The sequence below is a fragment of the Zootoca vivipara genome, chromosome 7 (genome assembly GCF_965207765.1).
Source record: "Zootoca vivipara chromosome 7, rZooViv2.hap1.1, whole genome shotgun sequence".
In the NCBI taxonomy this organism is placed as follows: Eukaryota; Metazoa; Chordata; class Lepidosauria; order Squamata; family Lacertidae; genus Zootoca; species Zootoca vivipara.
In genome coordinates this window covers 91,849,262-91,875,649 of record NC_142590.1, presented here as the reverse complement: position 1 = coordinate 91,875,649, position 26,388 = coordinate 91,849,262, and the positions used below count along the sequence as shown (strand labels likewise).

Here is a 26,388-nt window from a genome sequence, read left to right as displayed (position 1 = left end):
AATGCATTGAAATTCAATTAATGCGTTCCTATGGGCAAAAAAAAAAGTTTCAAAAAATTTCAATGCATTCCTATGGGATTCGCTAGACGAATTTTTCGTTATAAGAAAAGACCCGTGGAACGAATTAAATTCATCTAGCGAGGCACCACTGTACTAGGTTAAGCTCAGCCTTCCCCAACCTGGTAAGGACATTAAGAAGAGTGCTCCGGATCAGGCCAGCGGTTCGTCTAGTCCAGCATCCTGTTCTCACTTTGGCCAACCAGATGCCCATTGTGGGAAGCCCACAATCAGGATTCGAACACAAGACCCCTCTTCCCTCCTGTGGTTTCCGGCAACTGGCACTCAGAAGCATTGCTGCCTCTGACTGTGGAGGCTGAGCCGAGCCATAATGGCTAGTAGCAACCGATAGCTCTCTCCCCCTCCATGAATTTGCCCAACCCTCTTTTAAAGCCATCCAAATTGGTGGCTACCTCCTGTGGGTGGGAGTTCCATAGTTTAATCATGCGCCCGCATAAAGAATTACTTGATCTGCTCTGAATGTTCCGGGACATTGTTGGAGTCCAGTTTCTGAATGTTGACCACCATGGCTGGGGCTGATGTGAGTTGGACTCCAGTAACCTCCAGAGGGCCACAGATTCCCCCAGTCCTGCGCTAGACAAGTCACATAAGCTCCCAGTCTCTGCTGTCCACCCTGAACATAAATGTAAGAACACAAGGAGAGCCCTGAGGAATCGGACCAAGGGTCAATGTAGTCCAGCATCTTGTTCCTAACAGAAGTCAGCCAGAGGCCTTTGGAAAGTCCGTAAGCACTGCCTCCTGTGGAAGTGAGTTCCCTAGTTTGGCTATGTGCTGCATGAAGAAGGACTTTCTTTTATCTGTGCTAAACCTTCCAACGTTCAGTTTCAGGGGGAGCCTACGAGTCCTAGTGTTGTGAAAAAGGGAGAAAAGCTTTTCTCCATGCCAGGCATAATTTTATAAACTGTGCACAATATTAAAACTGGTCCCATCACCTCCTGGCAAATAGAAGGGGAAGAAATGGAGGCAGTGAGAGATTTTACTTTCTTGGGCTCCTTGATCACTGCAGATGGTGACAGCAGTCCCGAAATTAAAAGACGCCTGCTTCTTGGGAGAAAAGCAATGACAAACCTAGACAGCATCTTAAAAAGCAGAGACATCACCTTGCCTACAAAGGTCCGTATAGTTAAAGCTATGGTTTTCCCAGTAGTGATGTATGGAAGTGAGAGCTGGACCATAAAGAAGGCTGATCGCCGAAGAATTGATGCTTTTGAATTATGGTGCTGGAGGAGACTCTTGAGAGTCCCATGGACTGCAAGAAGATCAAACCTATCCATTCTTAAGGAAATCAGCCCTGAGTGCTCCCTGGAAGGACAGATCGTGAAGCTGAGGCTCCAATACTTTGGCCACCTCATGAGAAGAGAAGACTCCCTGGAAAAGACCCTGATGTTGGGAAAGATGGAGGGCACTAGGAGAAGGGGACGACAGAGGACGAGATGGTTGGACAGTGTTCTCGAAGCTACCAACATGAGTCTGACCAAACTGCGGGAGGCAGTGGAAGACAGGAGTGCCTGGCGTGCTATGGTCCATGGGGTCACGAAGAGTCGGACACGACTAAACGACTAAACAACAAAATCCTGTTGCCTCTTCCTCACCTTTCTTCTAAATTAAAGAGCCCCCAAATGTGGTTTTAGCTTTAGCCTCCAGTTTTGGGCTGCAACTTCCGTCAGTCCATGCTGGAATAAGGCAGCGTCTAACCTTCCTTGAGGGACCCAGGTGGCGCTGTGGTTAAACCACTGAGCCTAGGGCTTGCTGACCAGAAGGTCGGCGGTTCGAATCCCTGTGACGGGGTGAGCTCCCGTTGCTTGGTCCCAGCTCCTGCCAACCTAGCAGTTCGAAAGCACGTCAAAATGCAAATAGATAAATAGGAACCGCTACAGTGGGAAGGTAAATGGCGTTTCCATGTGCTGCTCTGGTTTGCCAGAAGCAGCTTTGTCATGCTGGCCACATGAACTGGAAGCTATACGCCAGCTCCCTCGGCCAATAATGCGAGATGAGTGCGCAACCCCAGAGTCGGTCACGACTGGACCTAATGGTCAGGGGTCCCTTTACCTTTAACCTTCCTTGAATTATTTGCACGGTCCATTGCCAGCTTGCAAAGCCTGGCGCCCAGCACACAGGTGCACCCTGCTTTGCAGGTGCAACTTATTGGCAGCATGTGCAAAACGCCCTTTCAGCCCAGGTGTATCTTTAGCTGCCCCCAGGTAAGGGCAGGTGAGTGTAGCTTGACCAAAAGAACCTCTGGCAAGGTGGTGTTTCCCCACCACTGATTTTCATTCTGAAAACAGCCTCCTTGACGGTCACTGAGGATAAAAATGGAAGCAATGGTTTAGCATGGAGTGGCATGCCACACTCGCCCGTTCAGCGCCCAAATGCTCGCTGAGGCTGTTCCGTTTCCACCCACAGCTTGCCCAGGGAATCTTTGCCTTCTTCTGCACTCACGCAGCTGGACTGCCTGGGAGCTTCCAACATCTGGTGCTCATCATGCTGGTACGTATTGCCTGACTTTTTAAAAATCGTTTTTATTTGATTTTTCAAATATAAATTTATAACAAAACCAAATACATTTCCCTATACAGTGGTACCTCGGTTTTCGAGCGTCTCGGAAACCAAACATGTTCCGCTGAAAACGCGGAAGTAAATGCTTACGTTTTCAAACGCGCCTCGGAAGTTCAACGGCTTCTGCTGTGTTTCCCCCCCCCCCATTTTCTGCATTGACTTTGCAGACCGCCCTTTACGCCTCGGTTGTCAAATGTTTCGGAAGTCGAATGGTCTTCCAGAACAGGTTACAACCGAGGTACCACTATAGATAGATTTCTCTGAATCTCGAGACCTCCCCCCCCCATCCCCTCCATGGGTCCTAATGTCAATGTTTTCAACTGCATATTATATCAAATCTATATTTTATATCTATCCATATTATCCATAGTGTTTGTTACATTAGAAGTGAGATTAAAATCCTGCTAATGTTTTCGTCTGCTTACAGTGGTCTCTTAAATAAATTATAATTTCTTCCCATTTTTTCTTGAAGTTTTTGTTTCCTTGGTCAGTTTTGCCATTTCGGCTTAATCCTATAGCTTAGTTTGCCATTCCTCTCTGACGTATTGCCTGACTTGCCTTGTGCCAACCTGGCACCCTCCAGCTGCTCTGGACTACAACTCCCATCAGGCACAGCTCCCATCAACTTCAGCATCATATGGCTGTGCTTGCAAGGGGACCTTGGGAGCTGTAGTCCAAAATGCCTGGTGGGCACCAGGTTGGGGAAGACTACCCCATGCCACCTCCAAATGAGAGTGTCTTACTCTGAGGATCTAGGCACCGATGACACATTTACCAAGGGTGCTATGAGCCAAGTCTGCAGCGAGGGCAGGCTGCATGTTGCAGTGTGCAAAATTGCACTTTCTGGTCAGGGGGAATCACATGTGTTGAGCAAGGCTTTTCCCCACAGCCAGAACTCACTGGAACTGAGTTCTGGCACCTCTCAGGTGGGCACCATTGCCATTCTAAGAGAACAAGGGTGACTTCCAGCCCCTCTTTTTCTAGCACTGGTCTTTTAAGCCATATAAGTTGGTGGCCATCACTGCCTCCTGTGAGCAACTTGCAGAACAGGAAGACATTTAAACACCCCACAAGTAAATCGGGATGAGTGTCCGTTGTCATATAACCACCCCAAAAAGAATAAGAAGGAATGCTTGCTGAAGATCCAGCATGATCTGTTTGCAGAGAGATTAGATGATGTTGGCTATTTAATGAATAGGAGGGAGAAAGATTGTTTTCTGCTGCTCCAGAGAAGCGGACACGGAGCAATGGATTCAAACTTCAAGAAAGAAGATTCCACCTAAACATCAGGAAGAACTTCCTGACAGTAAGAGCTGTTCGGCAGTGGAATTTGCTACCAAGGAGTGTGATGGAGTCTCCTTCTTTGGAGGCCTTTAAGCAGAGGCTTGACAGGCATATGTCAAGAATGCTTTGATGGTGTTTCCTGCTTGGCAGGGGGTTGGACTGGATGGCCCTTGTGGTCTCTTCCAACTCTATGATTCTATGATTCTATCCTGATTTCTCTGCGGGGGACATTAGAGGATGTTGCATCCAGCGAGTGTCGGTCCCCCACTTTCCAGTTCTGGGGTGCCAACTCGAATAAAATATTGGGGAGAGGGCAGGTAAGCCCTGCCCTGCATAATCGATCATGTGACGTGGCACAACACACTGTTTGAATGGCAATGTCCATCAGGTTGGGGGGACGGCCGGTTCCTCAGATATTTTATGTGGATAGCGAAGCCCCCTCAGCCACCACTTTCCTTACTGCAAAAACTCTTATTTTGTGGGGGAAGCAGGCTTGTTGTGCAAAAACTCCAAACCAGCTTTCCTTACACAGCCTGAATTTGCTGGAATACAGCTGAATCCCACCCCAAAATAGTGACAGTGTGGAATTGTCTGTAAGTCTGACTTCCGCCTGAGCTCTGTAGGAGCAAATCAGGAAGGATGCTTAAGGAACATGTCGCCAGGCGGAGCCCTGAGGTGGGTTGCTCCTTCAGCTGCTGAGCTTCATCTTTCTTAGAAAGCCGGCTAAGACTATCCAAGGAAGATAAATACAGTGGAACCTCGGTTTATGAACACCTCGGTTTATGAATTTTCGGTTTATGAACGCCACGGACCCATCTGGAACGGATTAATTCACTTTCCATTACAGTGGTGCCTCACTTAATGAATGCCCTGCTTAACGAAATTTCCGCTTAACGAAAGGTTTTTTTTCTAGCGGAGGTTGCCTCGCTAGACGAATGCATTTTACGAAAAATTCGTCTAGCGAATCGCGGTTTCCCATAGGAATGCATTGAAATTCAATTAATGAGTTCCTATGGGCAAAAAAATCATTTAAAAAAATCAATGCATTCCTATGGGATTCGCTAGACGAATTTTTCGTTATAAGAAAAGACCCGTGGAACGAATTAAATTCGTCTAGCGAGGCACCACTGTACTTTCAATGGGAAAGTTCACTTCAGTACATGAACGCTTCAGTTTATGAACAGACTTCTGGAACCAATTACACCCATGCTTCGGGTTAAGTACGCTTCAGGTTGAGTACTCTGCGGACCCGTCTGGAACGAATTAATCCACTTTCCATTACTTTCAATGGGAAAGTTCGCTTCAGTTTATGAACACTTCAGTTTAAGTACTCCGCGGACCGTCTGGAACAGATTAATCCACTTTCCATTACTTTCAATGAGAAAGTTCGCTTCAGTTTATGAACTCTTCAGTTTATGAACAGACTTCCGGAACCAATTGTGTTCATAAACCGAGGTACTACTGTACAGCCATGTGACAAAGAGCTCTGGGTCATGGCAGGTGGTGAGTTTCTTCTCCCCTCTCCGCCTCCAGGTGGTCGCCTGCCTCTCCATCCCTTTCTGGCAGTGGTTTCTGGTAAGGTTTGGGAAGAAGATGGCTGTCTTCATAGGCCTCTCGGTGAGTGTCCTTCACAAGACCTGTTCTTGATGACTTGCCTGCATTTTGCCTTTTTCAATTGCAATTGCAGAGGGTGGCAAGAAAGGAAAGGGGCCGTTTCAGCCATGGCTTCCTGCTCATGGCATGCTCTCCCTAGGGAAGCCTGCCTGGCACCATCATTGACATCTTTGCATCTCCCAGGCACTGGACAGATTAAGTCAGGGGTCAGCAAACTTTTGCAGTAGGGGGCCAGTTCACTGTCCTTCAGACCTTGTAGGGGTCTGGATGATGATGATGATGATGATTATTATTAATGAATGAATTCCTGTGCCCCACATATAACCCAGAGATGCATTTTAAATAAAAGGACACATTCTACTCATGTAAAAACACACTGATTCCCAGACCGTCCGTGGGCCAGATTGAGAAGGCGATCGCACCGCATCTGGCCCATGGGCCTTAGGTTGCCTACCCCTGGATTAAGTCAGCTGGTCTGTTGTTGATAAAATGTTTCCTGCCGCTGAAGTTTTCTGCTGTTACTGGGTCTGTTTCATAAGTTTCATAATAGTTTTCCTGCAGTTTAAGAAGAGAGAAGAAGAGTTTGGATTTGATATCCCGCTTTATCACTACCCTAAGGAGTCTCAAAGCGGCTAACATTCTCCTTTCCCTTCCTCCCCCACAACAAACACTCTGTGAGGTGAGTGGGGCTGGGAGACTTCAGAGAAGTGTGACTAGCCCAAGGTCACCCAGCAGCTGCATGTGGAAGAGCGGAGACACGAACCCGGTTCACCAGATTACCAGTCTACCGCTCTTAACCACTACACCACACTGGCTCTCTGTTTATTATCTGTTTTTATTATATACTTTATGCTCTCTTTTTAAAAGTTGCTTAGAGACTCGCCCCCTCCTGCTTTTCTATAAGTGACTAACAAGCTAAATAAATTTTCCAGTGATGTAACAAACCTGTGATGTGGAGAGAAAAACCTTGGATGGTTCCCCTTTCTCAACCAGGCATTGTGCCAGGAGAAAGCAGGATAGGAGCATCTCTGAAATTTTTCTACTATGCAGATTAAAAGTACTATGTCAGCAAAAAGCACCTGACACATCTATGATGTGCTTTGAGAGAGAGAGAGAGAGAGAGAGAGAGAGAGAGAGAGAGAGAGAGAGAGAGAGAGAGAGAGAGTCAGTGAGATTACACATTTCCAAAAGAGAGATATTGGTCCAATATTGCACTGTGACTGCAGAGCTGAGCCTCAAACAACACTGTATATCGCCTAATATAATGTTAAAAGCCAACTGGTCATAGAAAACCATCAGGGTCAGGTTGAAAAAAATATATGCCAAATTCCAAAGGGGTAACAAATAATACCTACAAGTAAAGCTGTAGATCAGGCTGTGGAATGACTGAGAATTGAGCTGAGGTGGCCGGTACAGGGGCAAATTTGGGTAATATGTGCCCAGAGCAAGGACAAAATTTGGTACTCCCCTGCCCCCCAAATAGTTCTTATTTTCACAATAATTACTTTAGGTCAAGTTGTTTTTAATGCACATTTGCAAAGCTAAGTAGAGACAGATATGGTTTCAAATTGGATGGGAGACTGTGTCTTGAGATTCCTGCATTGCAGAGGGTTGGACTAGATGACCCTTGGGATTCCTTCCAACTCTACAATTCTATAAGAAGTGCAATGCAGGATCAGGCCAATGGCACATCTAGCCCAGCATCTTCTTCTCACAGCGGCAAACCAAATGCCTGCCAAGTACTGGTTGGACGCAGAGGATTGGTGGGAGGAACCAGCTGGGGAACCACCAAGGGAAGAAAGCTCAGAGCCCAGGGACTGGCAGTGGGAGGACCACGAGTGGTCAGAGGGAAAAGGAGCAGATTGGAAAGAGGAGGTGTCAGAAGCTGAAGAAGTAACAGGGCTCAGTGAGCTGGGGGAGTCAGTGGCAGAGAGCAGTCCAGAATCAGAGGCAGAAGCTGAAGCATGAGAGGAGGGAGGCCAAGAGGCAGGAATGAGTCCGGCTAGTGAAGTCAGGGGTGTCTCCCCCTCCTGCTGCGACAAACTCCTCTCCCCGCTTGTCTCCCAGAAGAGGCATGAACTTACTTTCCAAGTCCCGGACTGCAGAATCCGGGACCGGCAGCCGTGTGACACCGGAAGTTGCGTCGACGTAACTTCCGGTGTCGTTTTGCCCTTCTATGGGCACCAAAAATGACCGCTGCCGACTTCGAAAGTCGCTTCTACACATGTCAGAAGTGCGTCGACGCAACTTCCGGTGTCGCTCTGCCCATCTATGGGCACCCAAAATGGATGCTGCCGACACCGGAAGTCACATCTATGCACTTCCGGACATGCGTAGATGCAACTTTTGAATCCGGTGGCGGCCATTTTTGGTGTCCATAGAAGGGCAAATCAGAAAAAAATGGCCACCAGCAGGAGAAAATAACGGAGAAAAACGGGTGACGAAGTGATACGGGGGACTACCGGGAAAAGGTAAGTAAAAACGGGGGTTTCCCGGAGAAAACGGGATACTTGGCAGCTATGGGCATGAAAAGGGTGGAGGAGAGGTTGTCTGCACACAGGCACAGCCTCCGATTGCTAGGGAAAAGTCCTGGAGAGGAGGGGACTTAGATGGCTGTGAGGAAGTCAGGACTTTTCGCCTTGGCAACTGTTGAAGGAAGACCACCAGGAAAGAGCTGCTGTGCTCATTAGGCCTGACATCCCACCAAGTCTGTGGAGGTTGAATTTTTGCTAATAAAGAGTTCACCCCATCTTTGATCTGTGTGATTACGGACTGGCATGCTTCTGTGAGAAGACCCCCCCCCCATAGGAATCCTGCAAGCAGGACCTGGGTGCGAGAGCAACTCTCCCCACTTGTGATTTCCCGTCTCTGACAGCATAGGTAGATCAGAGCCATCCTGGCTACTAGTTGTCAATGAGCTGGCTCTTTTCCCTCTTTTTCTTTCCTCTCCTCCTCCTGCTCACCTTGCCTGCTGCAGCTGATCATCCCGTCTCTCATTGTTATCACGGTTGTGACCCACAACTTCCTGGTCTACGTCTTCATGGTCGCCCTGGCAGGAAGCAGCCTCGCCGTCCTCTACTTGTTGCCATGGTGAGCGGAAGGGAAGTCCCGAACAATAGCGGGCTCGTCCGGGGAGGGCGGACCGCATCCGGACGGAAGCTTCCTGAAATCCCGTGCTATGCTTTCCAGCATTTCGGCACTCGGGCTCCAGAAACTCGCAGAGAGGCACTTGGTTCATAAAATGCAGCGCTACACATATGGATGTGAGAAAAAAACAAGCATGCGAGAGAGATATAACAGAGTCTGCCACTGCATTTGCTTGAGCAAGTTTTTCTGTTTGGAGTTTTCTGTTGCAATTCCTACCTGTCCCTTGACACAACCAGCCCAAGAGATTTTGCCACTTCAGGCAAATAATAATAATAATAATAATTATTTATTTATACCCCGCCCATCTGGCTGGGTTTCCCCAGCCACTCTGGGCGGCTTCCAACAGAAAAATGAAATAAAATTATCTATTAAACATTAAAAGCCTCTTTGAACAGGGCTGCCTTCAGATGTCTTCTAAAAATCTGGTAGCTGTTTTTCTCTTTGACATCTGATGGGAGGGCATTCCACAGGGCGGGCGCCACCACCAAGAAGTCCCTCTGCCTGGTTCCCTGCAACTTGGCTTCTTGCAATGAGGGAACCGCCAGAAGGCCCTCAGTACTGGACTTCAGTGTCCGGGCAGAATGATGGGGGTGGAGACGCTCCTTCAGGTATACTGGACCGAGGCCATTTAGGGCTTTAAAGGTCAGCACCAACACTTTGAACTGTGCTCGGAAACGTCCTGGGAGCCAATGTAAGTCTTTCAAAACCAGTGTTATGTGGTCTCGGCGGCCGCTCCCAGTCACCAGTCTAGCTGCCGCATTCTGGATTAGTTGTAGCTTCCGGGTCACCTTCAAAGGTAGCCCCACGTAGAGCGCATTGCAATAGTCCAAGCAGGAGATAACTAGAGCATGCACCACTCTGGCGAGACAGTCTGCAGGCAGGTAGGGTCTCAGTCTGTGTACCAGATGGAGCTGATAAACAGCTGCCCTGGACACAGAATTGACCTGCACCTCCATGGACAGCTGTGAGTCCAAAATGACTCCCAGGCTGCACACCTGGTCTTCAGGGGCACAGTTACCCCATTCAGGACCAGGGAGTCCTCCACACCTGCCCGCCTGCAAAACAAAATGAGGTGGCTGGAGGTGGCCCAGGGAAGTCCTGATACTATGAAGGCAGTGGGAGAAAAAATGGGAGCGTTGTCAGAACCTTTGGGGACATCTAGTATCTTGATTTGGGGCTAATTTTGTCCACTGGGACTGGCAGCAGCTCTGCGAGGTCCATTGCAAATGTAGCTTAACAAAGTCCCCGAGTGCCTGGGAAGTTTGAGTCCCTGGGCTTTATCCCTTTTGCACCGACAGCTGCTATTTTGCTGGTGGACTTTCTGAGATAAGGAAAACGGTGGAGGGAACCGCACTCGCTTGACACAGATTCCTCATGAAGGCATCAGAACGAATGCTCGGCAGACTACCTCCCTGCAAACCTTGTGCGAAAACATTGAGATTTATGCTTAATGCTTGAAACAACCTTAGATTTGCTCATTCATAGGTGAAGTGTTGCTTGACGCTGGGGTGACTGTCTTGCAGGTGCAAACCGCCTGACTTGATCTCCTCCTCCCCCCAGGTCCATGCTTCCAGACTCAGTGGACGATTTCAAGCTGCAGAACCCCACCTGCCTCAACCTGGAAGCTTTCTTCTACTCGTTCTATGTTTTCTTCAACAAGCTCGCAGGTGGCCTCTCCCTTGGCATTTCCACCATGAGTTTGCAGTAAGCATCCTCGTTCCAGCCTTGTTGCTGCTAAGCCACAAACGTCATCCCAAAATCCCCTTCACTTCCTGGGAAGGGAGAGTGCCTGGATTAGACCTAGAGAGGCAGGGCTCGCTTAAGATCCCTCATGGTGCAGTGGTTAGAGTGAAGGACTAGGACCTGGGAGACCAGGGTTCAAATCCCCCACTCGGCCATGAAGCTCTCGCTGGGTGACCTTGGGCCAGTCACCATCTCTTTGTTTAACCTTCCTCACAGGGTTGTTGTTGTGAGGATAAATTGGGGGGGAGGGGAACCACACTCCTTGGAGGAAAAGGTGGCATGTTGTTGTTTAGTCGTTTAGTCGTGTCCGACACTTCTTGACCGCATGAACCAGAGCACGCCAGGCACTCCTGTCTTCCACTGCCTCCCGCAGTTTGGTCAAACTCATGTTTGTAGCATCGTGAACACTGTCCAACCATCTCGTCCTCTGTCGTCCCCTTCTCCTTGTGCCCTCCATCTTTCCCAACATCAGGTTCTTTTCCAGGGAATCTTCTCTTCTCATGAGGTGGCCAAAGTATTGGAGCCTCAGCTTCAGGATCTATCCTTCCAGTGAGCACTCAGGGCTGATTTCCTTCAGAATGGAGAGGTTTGATCTTCTTGCACTCCATGGGACTCTCAAGAGTCTCCTACAGCATCATAATTCAAAAGGATCCATTCTTCTACAATCAGCCTTCTTTATGGTCCAGCTCTCACCTCCATACTTCACTAGTGGGAAAACCATAGCTTTAACTATACGGACCTTTGTTGGCAAGGTGGTGTCTCTGCTTTTTAAGATGCTGTCTAGGTTTGTCATTGCTTTTCTCCCAAGAAAAGGTGGCATATAAATGTAATAAATAAATAATCTGTTTAATACCCCCCCCCCAGTTTTGCAGGTTACAGAGCCACGGACTGCACACATAACCCCCAGGTTATCCTGACGCTGCAAATTCTCATGGCACCTGTTCCCATTGCCCTGCTGCTCTCTTCCATGGCCGTCTTCTACTCCTACCCCATCGACGAGAAGCGGAGGAAGCAGATCAGAGTGGAAATGGAGGTGACTGGGTAAGGATGGGGTTCCCTGATGTGGAGCAGAAGAGTTGGGGAACCTTAAAGTAGTGGAGGGTCGCCCCTAATTAAAGGCACAGGCTTCGCTATCCTGAAGGCTTGGGTTGGGCGATGATACATTTTAGGTCCACATATACAATCCCGTTTAAAACAGGTGTCAGACACTGGTGGATTAACCCATGCCCTTTCAGGCTGAAGTCCGACTGGCCTCGGAGATCTTACAATTCTTCCCCAAGGCGCTCATGATTTGACTTGGGTGGGTTTTCGGGAGTGTGATGCCCCACAAATAACCCAGAGATGCATTTTAAATAAAAGCACACATTCTACTCATGTATAAACACCAGACAGGCCCCACAAATAACCCAGAGATGCATTTTAAATAAAAGCACACATTCTACCCATGTAAAAACACCAGACAGGCCCCACAAATAACCCAGAGATGCATTTTAAATAAAAGCACACATTCTACCCATGTATAAACACCAGACAGGCCCCACAAATAACCCAGAGATGCATTTTAAATAAAAGCACACATTTTACTCATGTAAAAACACCAGACAGGCCCCACAAATAACCCAGAGATGCATTTTAAATAAAAGCACACATTCTACCCATGTAAAAACACCAGACAGGCCCCACAAATAACCCAGAGATGCATTTTAAATAAAAGCACACATTCTACCCATGTAAAAACACCAGACAGGCCCCACAAATAACCCAGAGATGCATTTTAAATAAAAGCACACATTCTACCCATGTAAAAACACCAGACAGGCCCCACAAATAACCCAGAGATGCATTTTAAATAAAAGCACACATTCTACTCATGTAAAAACACGCTGATTCCCGGACTGTCCGCGGACCGGATTGAGAAGGCGATTGGGCCACATCCGGGACCCGGGCCATAGGTTGCCTACCCCTGGTTTAAACCAATTCATGAACCAAGAACTTATACATTGAACACTAATAATGAAACATACGTGGTAGATATTTCTTCCCCATTTATTATGCTATTTTTGTGATATACAAACGGCATGAGAAAACTTAGTATACTTATTTTACAACATTATTCTTGTTTACAAAACCTAATAATAATAATAATAATAATAATAATAATAATAAGGCACAGGCACTGGGAGTATGGTTTCCCCCCCTCCCCACACATTACCCGCTAGCCATGGGGGCAGCAGCTCCAAGGGTTTGGACATATGCAATTTCAGTGTATATGCAGAACCTTTGGAACCGAACCCTCACGTAAGGCAAGATTGTACTGTAGATGTCAACTGGCTTAGCAGTCAAGTCATCCCATCTTTCCAGAGAACCCTGAGAAATGCTTTCATTGGGGCTGAAGGGGGCAAAAGAATATGCACAGAGAGGGAAGAGATGCCGATCTCCTTCCACTGACCTTACCCAGCCAAAATCACCTATCCACCTACCCCCATAAGTCTTAACCCAGGGTTGGGGAGCCTCTTGCCCTGGCATCCCCAAACTGCGGCCCTCCAGATGTTTTGGCCTACAACTCCCATGATCCCTAGCTAACAGGACCAGTGGTTGGGGAAGATGGGAATTGTAGTCCAAAACATCTGGAGGGCCGAAGTTTGGGGATGCCTGCTCTTGCCCATAGCCCTGATAAGGTCTATTCTGGATCCCAAAGCTGCTTCCCCCATATGTGATGTGGGGTGAGTGGCAGGTGGAGACACTGTTGCTGATGCACAATTTGCAGTGTGTTCCCAATGGTGCCTGCACATGCTTGCTGGGGCTGATGGGGATTGTAGTCCAACAACTTCCTGGGGGCACCAGGTTGGCAAAGGCTGCTCTACGAGTTTGTTTGCCCCCTTTCGGAGAGCTCTGTGTGGCTCTTCCATAATTGCCCGCTCCGCACCAACCTGCCTCTCCTCCGATTTCACATTCGTCTTTGCTGTTTCTATGCAGGCATCAGGGTCAGACAGAACGCCCAGAATCGGAGGCAAGTTAGTCTCTGGAGGGAATTAATTCACTCCCGGCCGTGAAGAAGAAGTCATGACTACTTGCGGGAAAGTTGCTGATGCGTCTTGCCTCCAGTTGCAACACTACAAAGGGCAGGTCTCTGGCTTCTTCCTTTTTTTTCATCCAGGAGCAGCAGTGAAGACATCTCGGGTGCTTGCGCAAGATGCCAAAGAAATTAACTCCACAGAGCTCAACATTTTTACAACAATCTCCTGCCCAGGGACAAATCCCCGAGGATGTGCTGAGGATGGAACAAGCAGAGGCTTCGCTTTAAAAACTAGAACGAACTTCTTTCTCAGGGGAGCTGGTGGTTCTAGAACTGCAGGAACTTTTAATGTACATTTATGTAACAAATATATCTCTTGCCTCGGAAAGAGAATGAATTGTGCTACGATTCAGTGACTCGTCTTCTGCACTTATATGATTGATGTAAGCTCCTCACATATGAGTAAGGAAACTAGGCCAAATGCATATTCAATTTCAGGACATTTTAGGGAACTGGAACTCAGCTGCCCCGAGGATGACCCCGGGCAGCTGCTCTCAATATCATTATGGGTCTCTCTCAACCTCAGTAGTTTTCCACAGGTATTTTGGCCTTCTGCAATCTCCAGAACAAAAAGCTATCTTATTTGCAAGCTGAACTGGGACCTCTATGCATTTATCTGTACGGTGGCATCCATTTGATGCCTCCCCATGACAAGAAGAATGCTTGTTTAGCTCAGTCTGGAGAGGCAGAGAGGGTATGTTCTTAGTGGTAGAGCACATGCCGTGAATATTGAAGGTCTCAGGTTCCACCATCAGTGTCTTGAGTTAAAAGATCTCAGGTTAGGAGGGCTGAGGAGCTGCTTGGAGAGCTGCTCTGCCAGTCAGAGTAGATCATCCTGAGCTAGAAGGATCTGTGACCAGAGGGAAGTAAGATGGGACTCACCCAGCTGGCCTGGCATGAGTTGACCTTTCTCCAGGTCCTGGCTGGGACCTACCATGACGTTATTCTGATAGGCTATTAGCACAAGGTTACCAGACGTCCCCGTTTCCCGGGGACAGTCCCCGGATTTGCAAATCTATCCCTGGAAAAATTCTGTCCCCGGATTTCATTAAATGTCCCCGGGAAATGTGACACCCTGCTTTCCTGGAGTAATATGCAGCTGGGGGGGGGTTGAAGAGTGCGAAAGAAGGGCTTTGCACCTTGCCCGGCAGAGAAACTGCGCCCCTTGCGTCCCTCCCGGGCAATGGCACACTGCCTGCCTGTGTTTCCCAAGCCTCCCCTGATCTCCTGCCCCCTTCCCCCTTCATTTTGAGACATCGTGGGTGGGCAGCCATTGCCCAGGAGGGGCGCAAGGTGTGCGTTTTCTCTTCTGGGCAAGGCGCGGAGGGGTGAGATGACTTCAGTCCCCTCGGCCAACTGGAGCAGTAGCAGAGCTGGCGCGGAGCTGGCAGCTGAGCGTGAACGAGAGCATGTCCCTGACCGCTGGGAATGGCAGAAGTCGAACTGGAGCAGGGAACCCTTATGTTCTTTTAAGTTGAGGCTGCTTGAGTTGAAGTGCCTCCATTGCAGGGGGGTTGGCCTATATGCCCTAAGGGGTCCTTTCCAAATCTGTGATCATCCCACAGTCGTATTCTCAAACTCTGCTTCCAACTCCACCCCCCAGGTTTCTCTGCTCCTCCGGACTTCTCAAGACAGCAAAACAGCTATAATAATAATAATAATAATAATAATAATAATAATAATAATAATATATTATTTATACTCCGCCCATCTGGCCGCGTTTCCCCAGCCACTCTGGACGGCTTCCAACAAAACACTAAAATACAGAAATCCATCAAACATTAAAAGCTTCCCTAAACAGGGCTGCCTTGAGATGCCTTCTAAAGGTCTGGTAATTGTTGTTCTCTTTGACCTCTAGTGGGAGGGCATTCCACAGGGTGGGTGCCACTACCGAGAAGGCCCTCTGCCTGGTTCCCTGTAACTTGGCTTCTCGTAGCGAGGGAACCGCCAGAAGGCCCTCGGAGCTGGACCTCAGTGTCCGGGCAGAACGATGGGGGTGGAGACGCTCCTTCAGGTATACCTGATGTGTAGATGTAATTAGGAATAATAAAGCATGTAAATTTTTTTTTTAAGTGTCCCCGGATTCATTGGAAAAAATCTGGTAACCATACATTAGCATTATGGGAAGCGCCCCAGGACAAGGCAAGCACAGAATTGAACATGCTAGTGAGACCTCCCTGACCCAGGCCAATCCTTAGCTTCCAACCTCCCCTTGCCTGGCTACGAAATAGCCTCGTAGTTTCCACTTTCCTGGTTACGGGAATCGCCTCCCTCTGAGGGGAGACAAGCCTTTGGTGGACACCTGCACCCAACCTGGTCCCAGCTCCTGAGGACATGATGCCTGCCTGTTTGTGAGGCTACGGATGCCAACATCCTTTGAGCCATTTAGCAACGGCATCTTGTGGTCTGGTCTATTTCAGTATGTGCTAATGTGGTTGCCATGCACACTGATGGCTTTTATCTGTGTTTTTAACTAGACTGAGTCGTTAGTGATTTGCCTGTTTATTGCACTGAGCCAGTGCAACAATACCGTAGGTGCTTTGTGAATCACGCTGTGGAGCCAGGTTGACATTTCAGAAATAAGATTCCTTTTTAAAAATAATAACAATTAATTGGGGTGTTCTTTTTCCAGGGGGAGGTCAGCTTCAGCTGACCATGTCTCAGTCGCAGAAGCTTTATTCTTCCAGTGCAAATGGCATTCCCCTTCGTGCCACTCAGTGCTATGAGACTGGGATCAGGGGGTCAGAGGTTGTGACTTATTAAGGCAGGCCTGAGATTTCCCCCCACTGGAATCCTACCGCCAGGAAGATAGAAGACAGAGAACACCAAAATGTTGCAAAGCTTAATGCGGCATTTGGATTCTCTCTCAAAAACATAGACAGTTGCTGCAGCGTATTGGGTTCAAAGAGACCTTCATTCAACATACACACCCATGCTATTAGACAAGCCGCTCTCCTCTATTATTATTTTTTTCAAAAAAAATGATTGCTTTTATGAAGACAAATATATAAACAACAAATAACACACACACACACACAAGAAAACACAACATTACAAACAAAAACAAGAACATATAAAAGAAAATATACGTTTCACAATTTTTCATCCTTTCTAATCATTTTGGGGTGACTTCCCCATATCCACCCATACTGCATTTCACTGTATTTCAACTTTAGCAATTTATATTTCCTAACTTTTTAAACATATTTTATATTTATCTATACTTATTTTAAATCTAACCATTAACTATCATTCTTTCATATTATCCTTAATCTTAAAATAATCTGTAAAACTACAACATTATACGCATTTCCAAATCCATTTCAAACTAGCTACAGTAATATTGCAATATTTCTTCAAATAATCTTTAAATTTCTTCCACTCTTCTTCCACCGACTTTTCTCCCTGGTCTCCCGGTCAGTTCAGCTAATTCCATATAGTCCATGAATGAAAATGACAAGCCACTCTCCTCTAGACACTTCATCTGCAATATGGGGCTAGCTATACTGACCCACCTTACAGAGTTGTTGTAAGGGTCAGAGTGTACGTGAAATGGTTTGAAAACTCTAAAAGAGCTACGCAGATGTGATCTCTTTTTATTACGGTCACAGCTATGCCCAGATTCCCGCCAGATTCAGCCCTGCTACATGCAATGCTTCTCTGATCCTGGGGAAATAGAAGCCGTTGCGCTGCTGCTTTTGCTGAAAAGCAGCTGATTTCTCGTCTGCAACCCAAGGCCAGAAACGCACTTCAGGAGTGGGCTGCTGCGTACAGCGTGTTCCTTTTCTGCCCCTGCCACTTCATTCCCATTATATTCTGGGTTGCTCCCTCCTCCTTCCAAAAGGCGGTGGCTTTGCGGTGCCAGGGAAATCAAAAGCTGCTGTTATCCCATCCTACTAAAAGCTTCACAATTGGTGTGATTTGTATTCAGGTATTCTTGTAACTTGCATGTTACACCGTGTGGGCTGGAAGAGTAACGAGCATCAAGCTGTGCTTTATACTTTGGAGTTTGACTGAATATTTGCATTTTCCAATGCTGACATCTCTCGAGTTGTTTCGTTTCAACTGACAAAAGCTGCCTGTATTTTGTATTTTGTATGCTTTGACAACCAATACAGAGGTTTCAGTTTCCCCCCTTCTCATGCACTGTCCCTTATTCTTCAGCAGGGCGGGGCGTGGGGAGCATCTATTCCATTCCTGCCTCTCACTTCTGTGTGTTTGCAGTGGAGGGTGGTGAGGGAAAGCACATATATAGGGAAGGAGGTGGTGTAGTGGTTAAGAGCGGTAGACTCCTAATCTGGGGAACCGGGTTCGCTTCCCCGCTCCTCCACATTCAGCTGCTGGGTGACCTTGGGCTAGTCACACGTCTCTGAAGCCTCTCAGCCTCATTCACCTCACAGAGTGTTTGTTGTGGGGGAAGAAGGGAAAGGAGAATGTGAGCCGCTTTGAGACTCCTTCGGGTAGTGATAAAGTGGGATATCAAATCCAAACTCCTCCTCCTCCTCCTCCTCCTCCTCCTCCTCCTCCTCCTCCTCCTCCTCCTCCTCCTCCTCCTCCTCCTCCTCCTCCTCTTCTTCTTCTTCTTCTTCTTCTTCTTCTTCTTCTTCTTCTTCTTCTTCTTCTTCTTCTTCTTCTTCTTCTTCTTCTTCCTTAAGATAAGAATTCTGCAGTGTGGCCTGAAGACTCCTTTTGCTTCTTGAAAAATGGCATTAGGAGAGGAGGGCCCAGGTACCTCAGAGATGGAAGGGCCTGTGGTGAAACACATACAGTGGTACCTTGGTTGTCGAACTTAATCCATTCCGTTTGACTCCTGAAACCGTTCGAAAACCAAGGCACGGCTTCCAAATGGTTGCAGGAGCTTCCTGCACTCAATCGGAAGCCGCTTTGGATGTTTGGCTTCCAAAAAACGTTTGCAAACCGGATCACTTACTTCCAGGTTTGCAGCATTTGGGAGCTGCTTTGTTTGGGAACCAAGCCTTTTGACAACCAAGGGACCACTCTAGTTGATTTCACCAGTTGAATGACGCAAACCAAGCTAACTGGTGGGCATTTGCTGCAGACGAGGATTGATTGGGATAGGTTGGTGGGCAAGACAAGCTAATCAATAAGTGGGACTTAGGGCAAATTGTTGCAGCGTGGAGTGCTCCTGTTGTGAGCTGCTCATAAGAACATGAGAGCCCTGCTGGAAACGATGCCTTATGAGGAACGGCTTAGGGAGCTGGGTATGTTTAGCCTGGAGACGAGAAGGTTAAGGGGTGATATGATAGCCATGTTCAAATATATAAAAGGATGTCATATAGAGGAGGGAGAAAGGTTGTTTTCTGCTGCTCCAGGGAAGCGGACACGGAGCAATGGATTCAAACTACAAGAAAGAAGATTCCACCTAAACATTAGGAAGTACTTCCTGACAGTAAGAGCTGTTCGACAGTGGAATTTGCTACTAAGGAGTGTGGTGGAGTCTCCTTCTCTGGAGGTCTTTAAGCTGAGGCTTGACAGGCATATGTCAAGAATGCTTTGGTGGTGTTTCCTGCTCGGCAGGGGGTTGGACTGGATGGCCCTTGTGGTCTCTTCCAACTCTACGATTCTATGATTCTATGATTCATCTAGTCCAGCATTTTGCTCTCCAAGTGGCCAGCCAATAGCCGATGGGAAGCCTGCAAGCAGGACTCTGAGCAGAGAGGCACTCTTCCCACTTGCATCAGGTTGGGGAAGGCTGCCTTAGGCTATTTTGGAAGGTGCAATAGCTTAGTGGCAGGGCACATTCTTCTCACACAGACCATCCTGCCCCGAAACCTTGCCTTCTTCAGTTAAAAGGACCAGGAACGGCAGATTTGTCAATGATTCTCAGTTTGGAGCAGGCAGTTCTAAGCCAGATGGACCCTTGTTTTTTAGCACTGCAAAACAAGGCTGATAAAGTTTTAGCTTCAGTATGTTCTGATTTTGAAAGCTGCAATGTGAAGAGTAGGTCTTAAACCTTCTGTGCAGTTATTTGTCCTTGCCTCTTCTGTTTTAACTCCGCAAGGGCACACGAAGGAGGAAGATTTCATGACAAGCACAGTTGCTATCACTTACATCAGAATCATTTACTTCAAATCAGGGCTTCTTTCTTCTGTGTTCTAAAAACTGGATATACCTCTGATAAAAATATATATTCCTAGCTGTGTGTCTCCCCAGAGGGTTTCTCCATTTCAAAGGATAAAGGCTGCTTGTGGTTTGAGAAGAAAACTGCCTTTGAATATTGAGCACTCTTCAAAATTTGACCTTACAGAGAATCTTCCATTTTTAGCGATGCCTCGTGACCCTGTCAAAATGAATGTAAAGAAGTAATTTGAGGGGTGTTAAGCTACAAGAGAGTGCACTGTGCTTCAGCGTTTATCTTTCAGTTTGAATATTGATATCCTACTGCACACTTTTAAGACTCCTGAGGTTGAGTTGGGCGGAATTGATGAGTCCTGCTGCTGAATTAATTAAGAGCATGAGAATAAAAGCCTGGCTGGATTGGCCAGTGGCTCACCGAGTCCAGCATTCTCTTCTCACAGATGCTCCTACGCGTTCGACAGAATAGTCAAGGGAACCAAATTGTTGTGATTTATTTATTTGTTTAATTTGTATACCGCCCTTCATCCGCAGATCTCGGGGTGGTTCACAGACCCCACTCCAAGTACAAAAACACACCTTTGGTGCCAGGAGGACTTATTACATAAAAACACCAGAAGAGCCTGCTGGATCAGGCCTATGGCTCATCTAGTCCATCATCCTGTTCTTACATTGGCTAACCAGATGCCTGTGGGAAACCCAGAAAGAAGCAGGATTTGAGCACAAGAATACTCTCCCCTCCTGTGGTTTCCAGCAACTGGTATCCAGACGCATTCCTGCCTCCAATTGTGTCGCCACTGTGGCTAGCCCTCTCCTCCATGACTTTGCCCAATCCTCTTTGAAAGACATTCAAGTTGGTGGCCATCACTTCCTCTTGTGGGAGGGAGTTCCATAGTTTAACAATGTGCTGCATCTGGTCCAGTACGTCGGCATGGGAGCTCCCTCTCAATGTACTTACAGCATTGCTAAGAATGTTTCAGAAGCCTTTGAAATGGTGACAAGAAAATAACTGAATTCTAATGAGTTCCTGGTCTGGTCCAGTGAAATTGTTCCACCAAGTATCACATTGAGAGGAATTGGGTAGCATAATAGTAGTAGTAGTAGGTTTGAGGCATGATCTCTAGGCAAGCTCAAACCCAGGGAACTGTGCACAGGGACAGAATGTCTGTCCTGGTTCACATACTGTGCCGCATGCATGAGAATCCACCCACGGTGCCGTTATGTCTGAATGCGAAAGTGCTGGGACCTGTCTTTTTCCCAGGTTAGATCTTGCATTCCCAACTATGTCTTGCAAAACTGAACTAGATGTTCAGGGATCTGTTGCCTGGCCCTGTCCTAGCCTTAGGGGGAGAGTGTTATTTTTGCTGCCATTAACAGAAGAAGGCAGCCACGTCTACAAAGCATTTTACTGGGGTTGTGTTTGGTGCAGTCTGTCAGCATCGCCAGTCTCTACACAGTATTCATGCTCTTGGCTCCACATATTTCAAGCAGCAAAGTAAGCATTTAACATTCTGCACCTAGGCTTGCCAGAGGCATCCCAAGGAGAAAGTGTGTAGTAATAGGCACCACTTTAAACAGCTCTGGCTTCTCGCAAAGAATTATGGGAACCATAGTTTGTTAAGGGTGCTGGGATTTGTTGGTCCTTATTCCTATGACAGAACTACAATTCCCAGAGTTCCCTTGGGAGGTGGGATTGTCAAACTACATGGGGAATTTTAGATTTACAATCTCACCTCCCAAGGAATTCTGGGAATTGTAGCTCTGTGACGGAAATAGGGGTCCTCTAACAACTCTCAGCACCCAGGATCCTTTGGAGGAAGCCATAACTGTTAAAATTGTATGACAGTGATTTAAATTTAAGGAGTAGATGGGCCTTAAGAACTGTGTTCCCCCAAGCACTGGTGCTTTTAAATTTATTCAGAAATGATGTGAAGTAAGGGCTGAGCAGCGATTATGACACCAGATTATTCAGGGTAGATACAAACAAAGAGGGATTGTGAGCCTGCTCCAAAACAATCTTTCCAAACTGGGTGAACGGGCATTAAAATTGTGACTGTGTTTCAACGTAAGCAAGTGCAGAGTGATTGCACATTGGGGCAAAAGATCCTGACAACGCTCCACATACCCTCCAACATTTTTCCAGTGAAAGTAGGGACGTCCTATTCCACAACAACAATAATTTTATTATTTATACCCCACCCACCTGATTGGGTTGCCCCAGCCACTCTGGACAGCTTCCAACATATATAAAAACATAATAAAACCTTTTTAGAAACTTCCTTATACAGGGCTGCCTTCAGATGACTTTTAAAGGTTGTACAGTTACTTAATCTTCTTGGCTCAGGGTCGTATACAGGTCCGGCTCTAGGTAGACCCCCGGTGGCGCAGGGCACCATGGCGCCGGCCCGCCAGAAAGGCGCTGCGAGCTGCGCCCGCCCGCTGGCCGGCCAATCCGCCGGTCCGCCGCGCAGCTGCGCCTGTGGGAGCCGCGCTGCGCGCAGCGCCCACCCGCCCACCACGCTGGGGAACGGGGCAGGAGGGCACCAGAGAGATCGCGCTGTGCCTGCCCGCCCGCCGCTGCACCCACCCGCCCACCGCGCTGGGAAACGGGGCGGGAGGGCGCCGGAGAGATCCGGCGCACCACAGCGGCAGGGGCGTTTAAGACGGCCCTGGTCGTATAACTCCATATCCTCTTAACATTTCTCTGATGAAAACAGGAATGCCCTAAGCGAAAAAGTGGGACATTCCAGGGTCAAATCATAAACCGGGTTGACTTCTGTAAATCCAGGACTGTCCCTGGAAAATGGGGACAACTGGAGGGTCTGCGCTTGTGGTGGGTCTGAACTGGCAGTGACTGACCAGGAAAGGGATCTTGAGGTGGTGGTAAATAGCTCAATGAAAACATCAGCGTAGTAGGCAGGGGCTCTGAAAAGGGCGGATTCTATGGTAGGGATCACCAGGAATGGGACTGAAAACTGCCAATATGGTAATGCCTTTGTAATAAAAAGTGGTGCAACCATACGTGGACTACTGTGTGCAGCTCCCATCAACTCACCTCAGAAAAAGCTACTTGTTTCACTTCCATCTAGCCTAGGATGCTCCGGCACCAAATGACTCAGTCTACAAAAGCTGCTCCTGCTGCTGAAGGCATCCAATGTGGCATCTCTTCAGTTGCTGAGATCCAGCTGTTCAGCCCCATTCATTCCTTTGCCTCTGAGGACATCAGTGGGAGCCGTTGCCTGGTAACGGCCAATTGCCACCCAGGGAAGCCTTGCCTCCCATTACAGGACTTAGCTAGATCCAGCTGCTCAGTTCCATTGTCTGTCCTCAGGGGACATCAGCGGGTTCTGCTGCCTAGTAGGCGGAGGCAGCATCACGGGTGAGGGCAGGAAATGCCCCCTGAATAATCATGGCACCGTGTGTTATTGCTGTTCCTGGTGCCAGACTCGAATGGCGGTTTTTAAATTGTGCAAATCTTTTGCACGCAGTGTTGAAAGCCTCTTGGGTCTGTAATGCGGGATTTATTTTTCTTTATTTCGTTAAAAATGACACACCACTTGATTGTGGAAAAACCCCTCAAAGCCCCGACTTCTAAGCAAATAGCTCTGATTCCTTGATCAGTTTGGTTGCTCTTTCCAGAACCTTTTCCAGCTCTTCATTCATTCATTCATTCATTCATTCATTCATTCTACAAAATAAATAAATAAGAGATGAGGATGTGTGTTGCCTCTATAAGGGAAGAGGATGTGGGGACTTAGGGCAGCTTTCTTCCTTATTGGGCAAGCGGGGAAATGCTATGGGGAGCTCAGGAGCCTAGGTAAAGGTACCCCTGACCGTTAGGTACAGTCGCGGACAACTCTGGGGTTGCGTGCTCGACTTTGGGGTTGCGCGCTCATGTCGCATCTTGCTCTATAAGCTGAGGGAGCCGGCATTGTGGCCAGCATGACTAAGCCGCTTCTGGCGAACCAGAGCAGTGCACGGTAACACCGTTTACCTTTCCGCTGGAGCGGTACCTATTTATCTACTTGCACTTTGATGTGCTTTCGAACTGCTAGGTGGGCAGGAGCTGGGACCAAGCAACGGGAGCTAACCCCCTAGGCTCAGTGGTTTAGACCACAGCGCCACCTGCGTCCCTTACTGGGCAAGCGGGGAAATGTTATGGGGAGCTCAGGAGCCTAGGACTGCCCATTTCCCAAAGATCTTGAGATTGACCCGCCTCTGGAGTGTGGCCACGCTGGGGACATCCAGGAACTCACACAACAAAACTTCTTTTCTAATGAATAAAGCTTTCTTGAAAGAAAGTTGCAAGGTTTAAAAAAGGTATTTCTGGTAGCCACACAAGAAGAAGTACCGGTAACTTGGAAGCTGAAAAGCAGCACAGCTATCTTAACTGACCAAGAAATGAACATGTAGGAAGCAAGAGGTCTCTGAGCATACATAAGGTTTCAGTTTAGCAGCGTAACAGGCAATAGTAACTACATTGCGAAGAGAGATCCCAATGACCTAAGCCCAATTTAAGCGCAACGCTGGCCCCAATCCAGTGACTTTGATGCAAACAGTCATGATGCTTGATAGATGGAAATGAACAACAACAATTAAAAAAAACCACCTTTCCCATCACAAGTTTTATTTAGCGGGTTCTCACTAGCACTGGCCTTGAAGGCATCTGCGCTGGGTGTCGGGGCTTAGGAATTACTAGCAATGCTAACAGTTATTATTGTGATAATAATTTTTATTACTTTTTTATTGCAACCCAACAATATCCTCATTATAACAACACCAAATTATAATACAATTACTAATACCAATCGTTCAAATACCAAATTATATAATTTAGGTGCCCCCCCCCTCGCGCTAGATTTGATGGTTTTCTTTATTTCTGCTTTCAAAAATCTTATTAATTTCAATTACATTCCGGTCAAAATAATAGTTCCTTATAGCACAGCTGCAACATCAATATCTTCCATTTGTGTTGACACATTCAATGATTTCTAGAACTACAAGTGAGACCCTTTATCCTTGTTCTTCCTGTGTGTGGCAATTATTCTGTCCGTAGTGTTTCTTCCTGTCCTTGTAAAATGTCATGTCTAGCTTTTCCCAGTTGTTGCTGTTCTCCATCATGCCTTGGGGCAGAGCGGATAGCCCATTGTTGTTCCAGAAATGCAATGCGAAGAGTTTCGAGCACAGATCAGAAAATACCACTCAGGGTGGATTCACACCCTCCAAGCACCCCGATTTTTCAGGGACAGGTCCTGGAATCACAGAAGCCGTCTCAGTTCCTGATGTGATCCCAGAATGTCCTGGTTTTCCTTTTTCCTCCTTCCAACATCTCGGAGAACAATGAAAAATCAGCAGTGGGTGTGTAGGTGCAAAAAACGGGGACTCCTGTTCATACCGAAAATAAAATTCCCCGCACCAGTGAAGGAAACGGTGAAGCTGGCATGCGAAGCCCTTCCTATAATTTCGAAGGAAAAGGTCACCCGTCGGCTCTAAATCCTTTCACTGCCATGCTTCTGCAGCCAGCCATTTCTTAGGAAACACGACAGTGTTGATTAATTTCTTGTAAATGGAGCTTTACACTGCTTACTCAGAAAGAAGCCCCGCTGTATTCAATGGAGCTTACTCCCAAGTAACTGGGTGAAGGCAGGGCAGCCTTACACTGCCACCCAAAGCATTTTTACTCAGAAGTCAGACCCACCAAGTTCAATAGGGTTTATTCTGTTTAATATTCTGTTGGCAGCCCCCCCAGAGTGGCTGAGGAAACCCAGCCTGATGGGTGAGGTATTAATAATAATAATTACTATTTACTTTCTGGTATGTTCCTGATCATTCTCACAGTTGTTGTTGTTTGTTGTTATATCCCACCTCCCCCCCCCCCAACAGCTACACTTCTACTGTATTTCATTTTATTAATCTGTGGAAGGTGTTGCACACAATCCCTTCCTCACACATTTTGTTCCTCACAACAATCCTGTGAGGTAGGTTAGGTGGAGAGGTTGCCATTGCCTCGAGGTGGCATATCTAACAGTCCAGGATAGCAGCAGGAAACGGTGCTGGAATAAGGGAGTTTCCCGCAAAAAAGGGGAGAGTTGACAGCTATGCCCATTTCTCTAGATTCAGGTAGGTAGCCATGTTGGTCTGACTGACACAGAAGTATATAAAATAAAAAAATTGTCCAGTAGTGCCTTAAGAGACCTACTACATTTGTTCTTGGTATGAGCTTTTGTGTGCATGCACACTTCTTCAGATTCTTCAGCCCTATTTTTGTGAAACATTGGAGGATATGGGCCCAGGCAATGAATGGGAGGCCCCTTCCCCTCTCTGAATTATTATATTATTATTATTATTGCCTTTTCCCCTGACAGGGACCCAGGGCAGCTCACAGATAAAAAACAAGAACAAGCTAGGAACTAGGGAATCTGAGCCTGTTGATCAGGCAGAGGAAAATACTGCCTGTGCGTGCTTGGGGATCGCACTGTATTTTTTACCACAAACATGACCATCTTTTCCTATTTCCCTTTTCCCAGAGGTTGCTGAGGGCAACCCAGTCAGATGGGCGGGGTACAAATAATAAAATTATTACTATCATTATTAGGATGTGATTTGACCTTTGAACAATGTAATACATATATTACATGATGTATATTAGTATATGTGATATATATGTCTGTAGGAGAGTCGGCGGTGAGGAAGAGCGAGCGAGGGAGCAGCCCGCTCTCCCTCTCCCGCCGCCTCCTCCTCCTCCTCCCTGAGGGGCAGCAGCCAAGATGGCGACGGCTCTTCCCTCTCCCTCA

The 26,388-nt window shown here is 47.4% G+C and overlaps 1 protein-coding gene across 9 annotated transcripts in view; it reads left to right on the top strand.

Annotated features, from left to right (window-relative positions):
- LOC118088409 (sodium-dependent lysophosphatidylcholine symporter 1) overlaps window positions 1–13,840 on the top strand; it is a 34,078-nt gene extending 20,238 nt beyond the window's left edge. For 5 of the 9 annotated variants that reach the window (XM_060277373.2, XM_060277376.2, XM_060277377.2 and 2 more), the window contains 6 exons: window positions 2,482–2,565; window positions 5,452–5,535; window positions 8,510–8,622; window positions 10,240–10,383; window positions 11,287–11,463; window positions 13,399–13,840. In XM_060277373.2, coding sequence (XP_060133356.1) covers window positions 2,482–2,565; window positions 5,452–5,535; window positions 8,510–8,622; window positions 10,240–10,383; window positions 11,287–11,463; window positions 13,399–13,441 — 645 coding nt within the window. In that variant the 3' untranslated portion in view covers window positions 13,442–13,840. The remainder of the gene's footprint in view (window positions 1–2,481; window positions 2,566–5,451; window positions 5,536–8,509; window positions 8,623–10,239; window positions 10,384–11,286; window positions 11,464–13,398) is intronic. The other 4 variants (XM_088674787.1, XM_088674785.1, XM_088674786.1 and 1 more) reach the window with 1 other exon arrangement.
- Window positions 13,841–26,388: the final 12,548 nt, after the last annotated feature.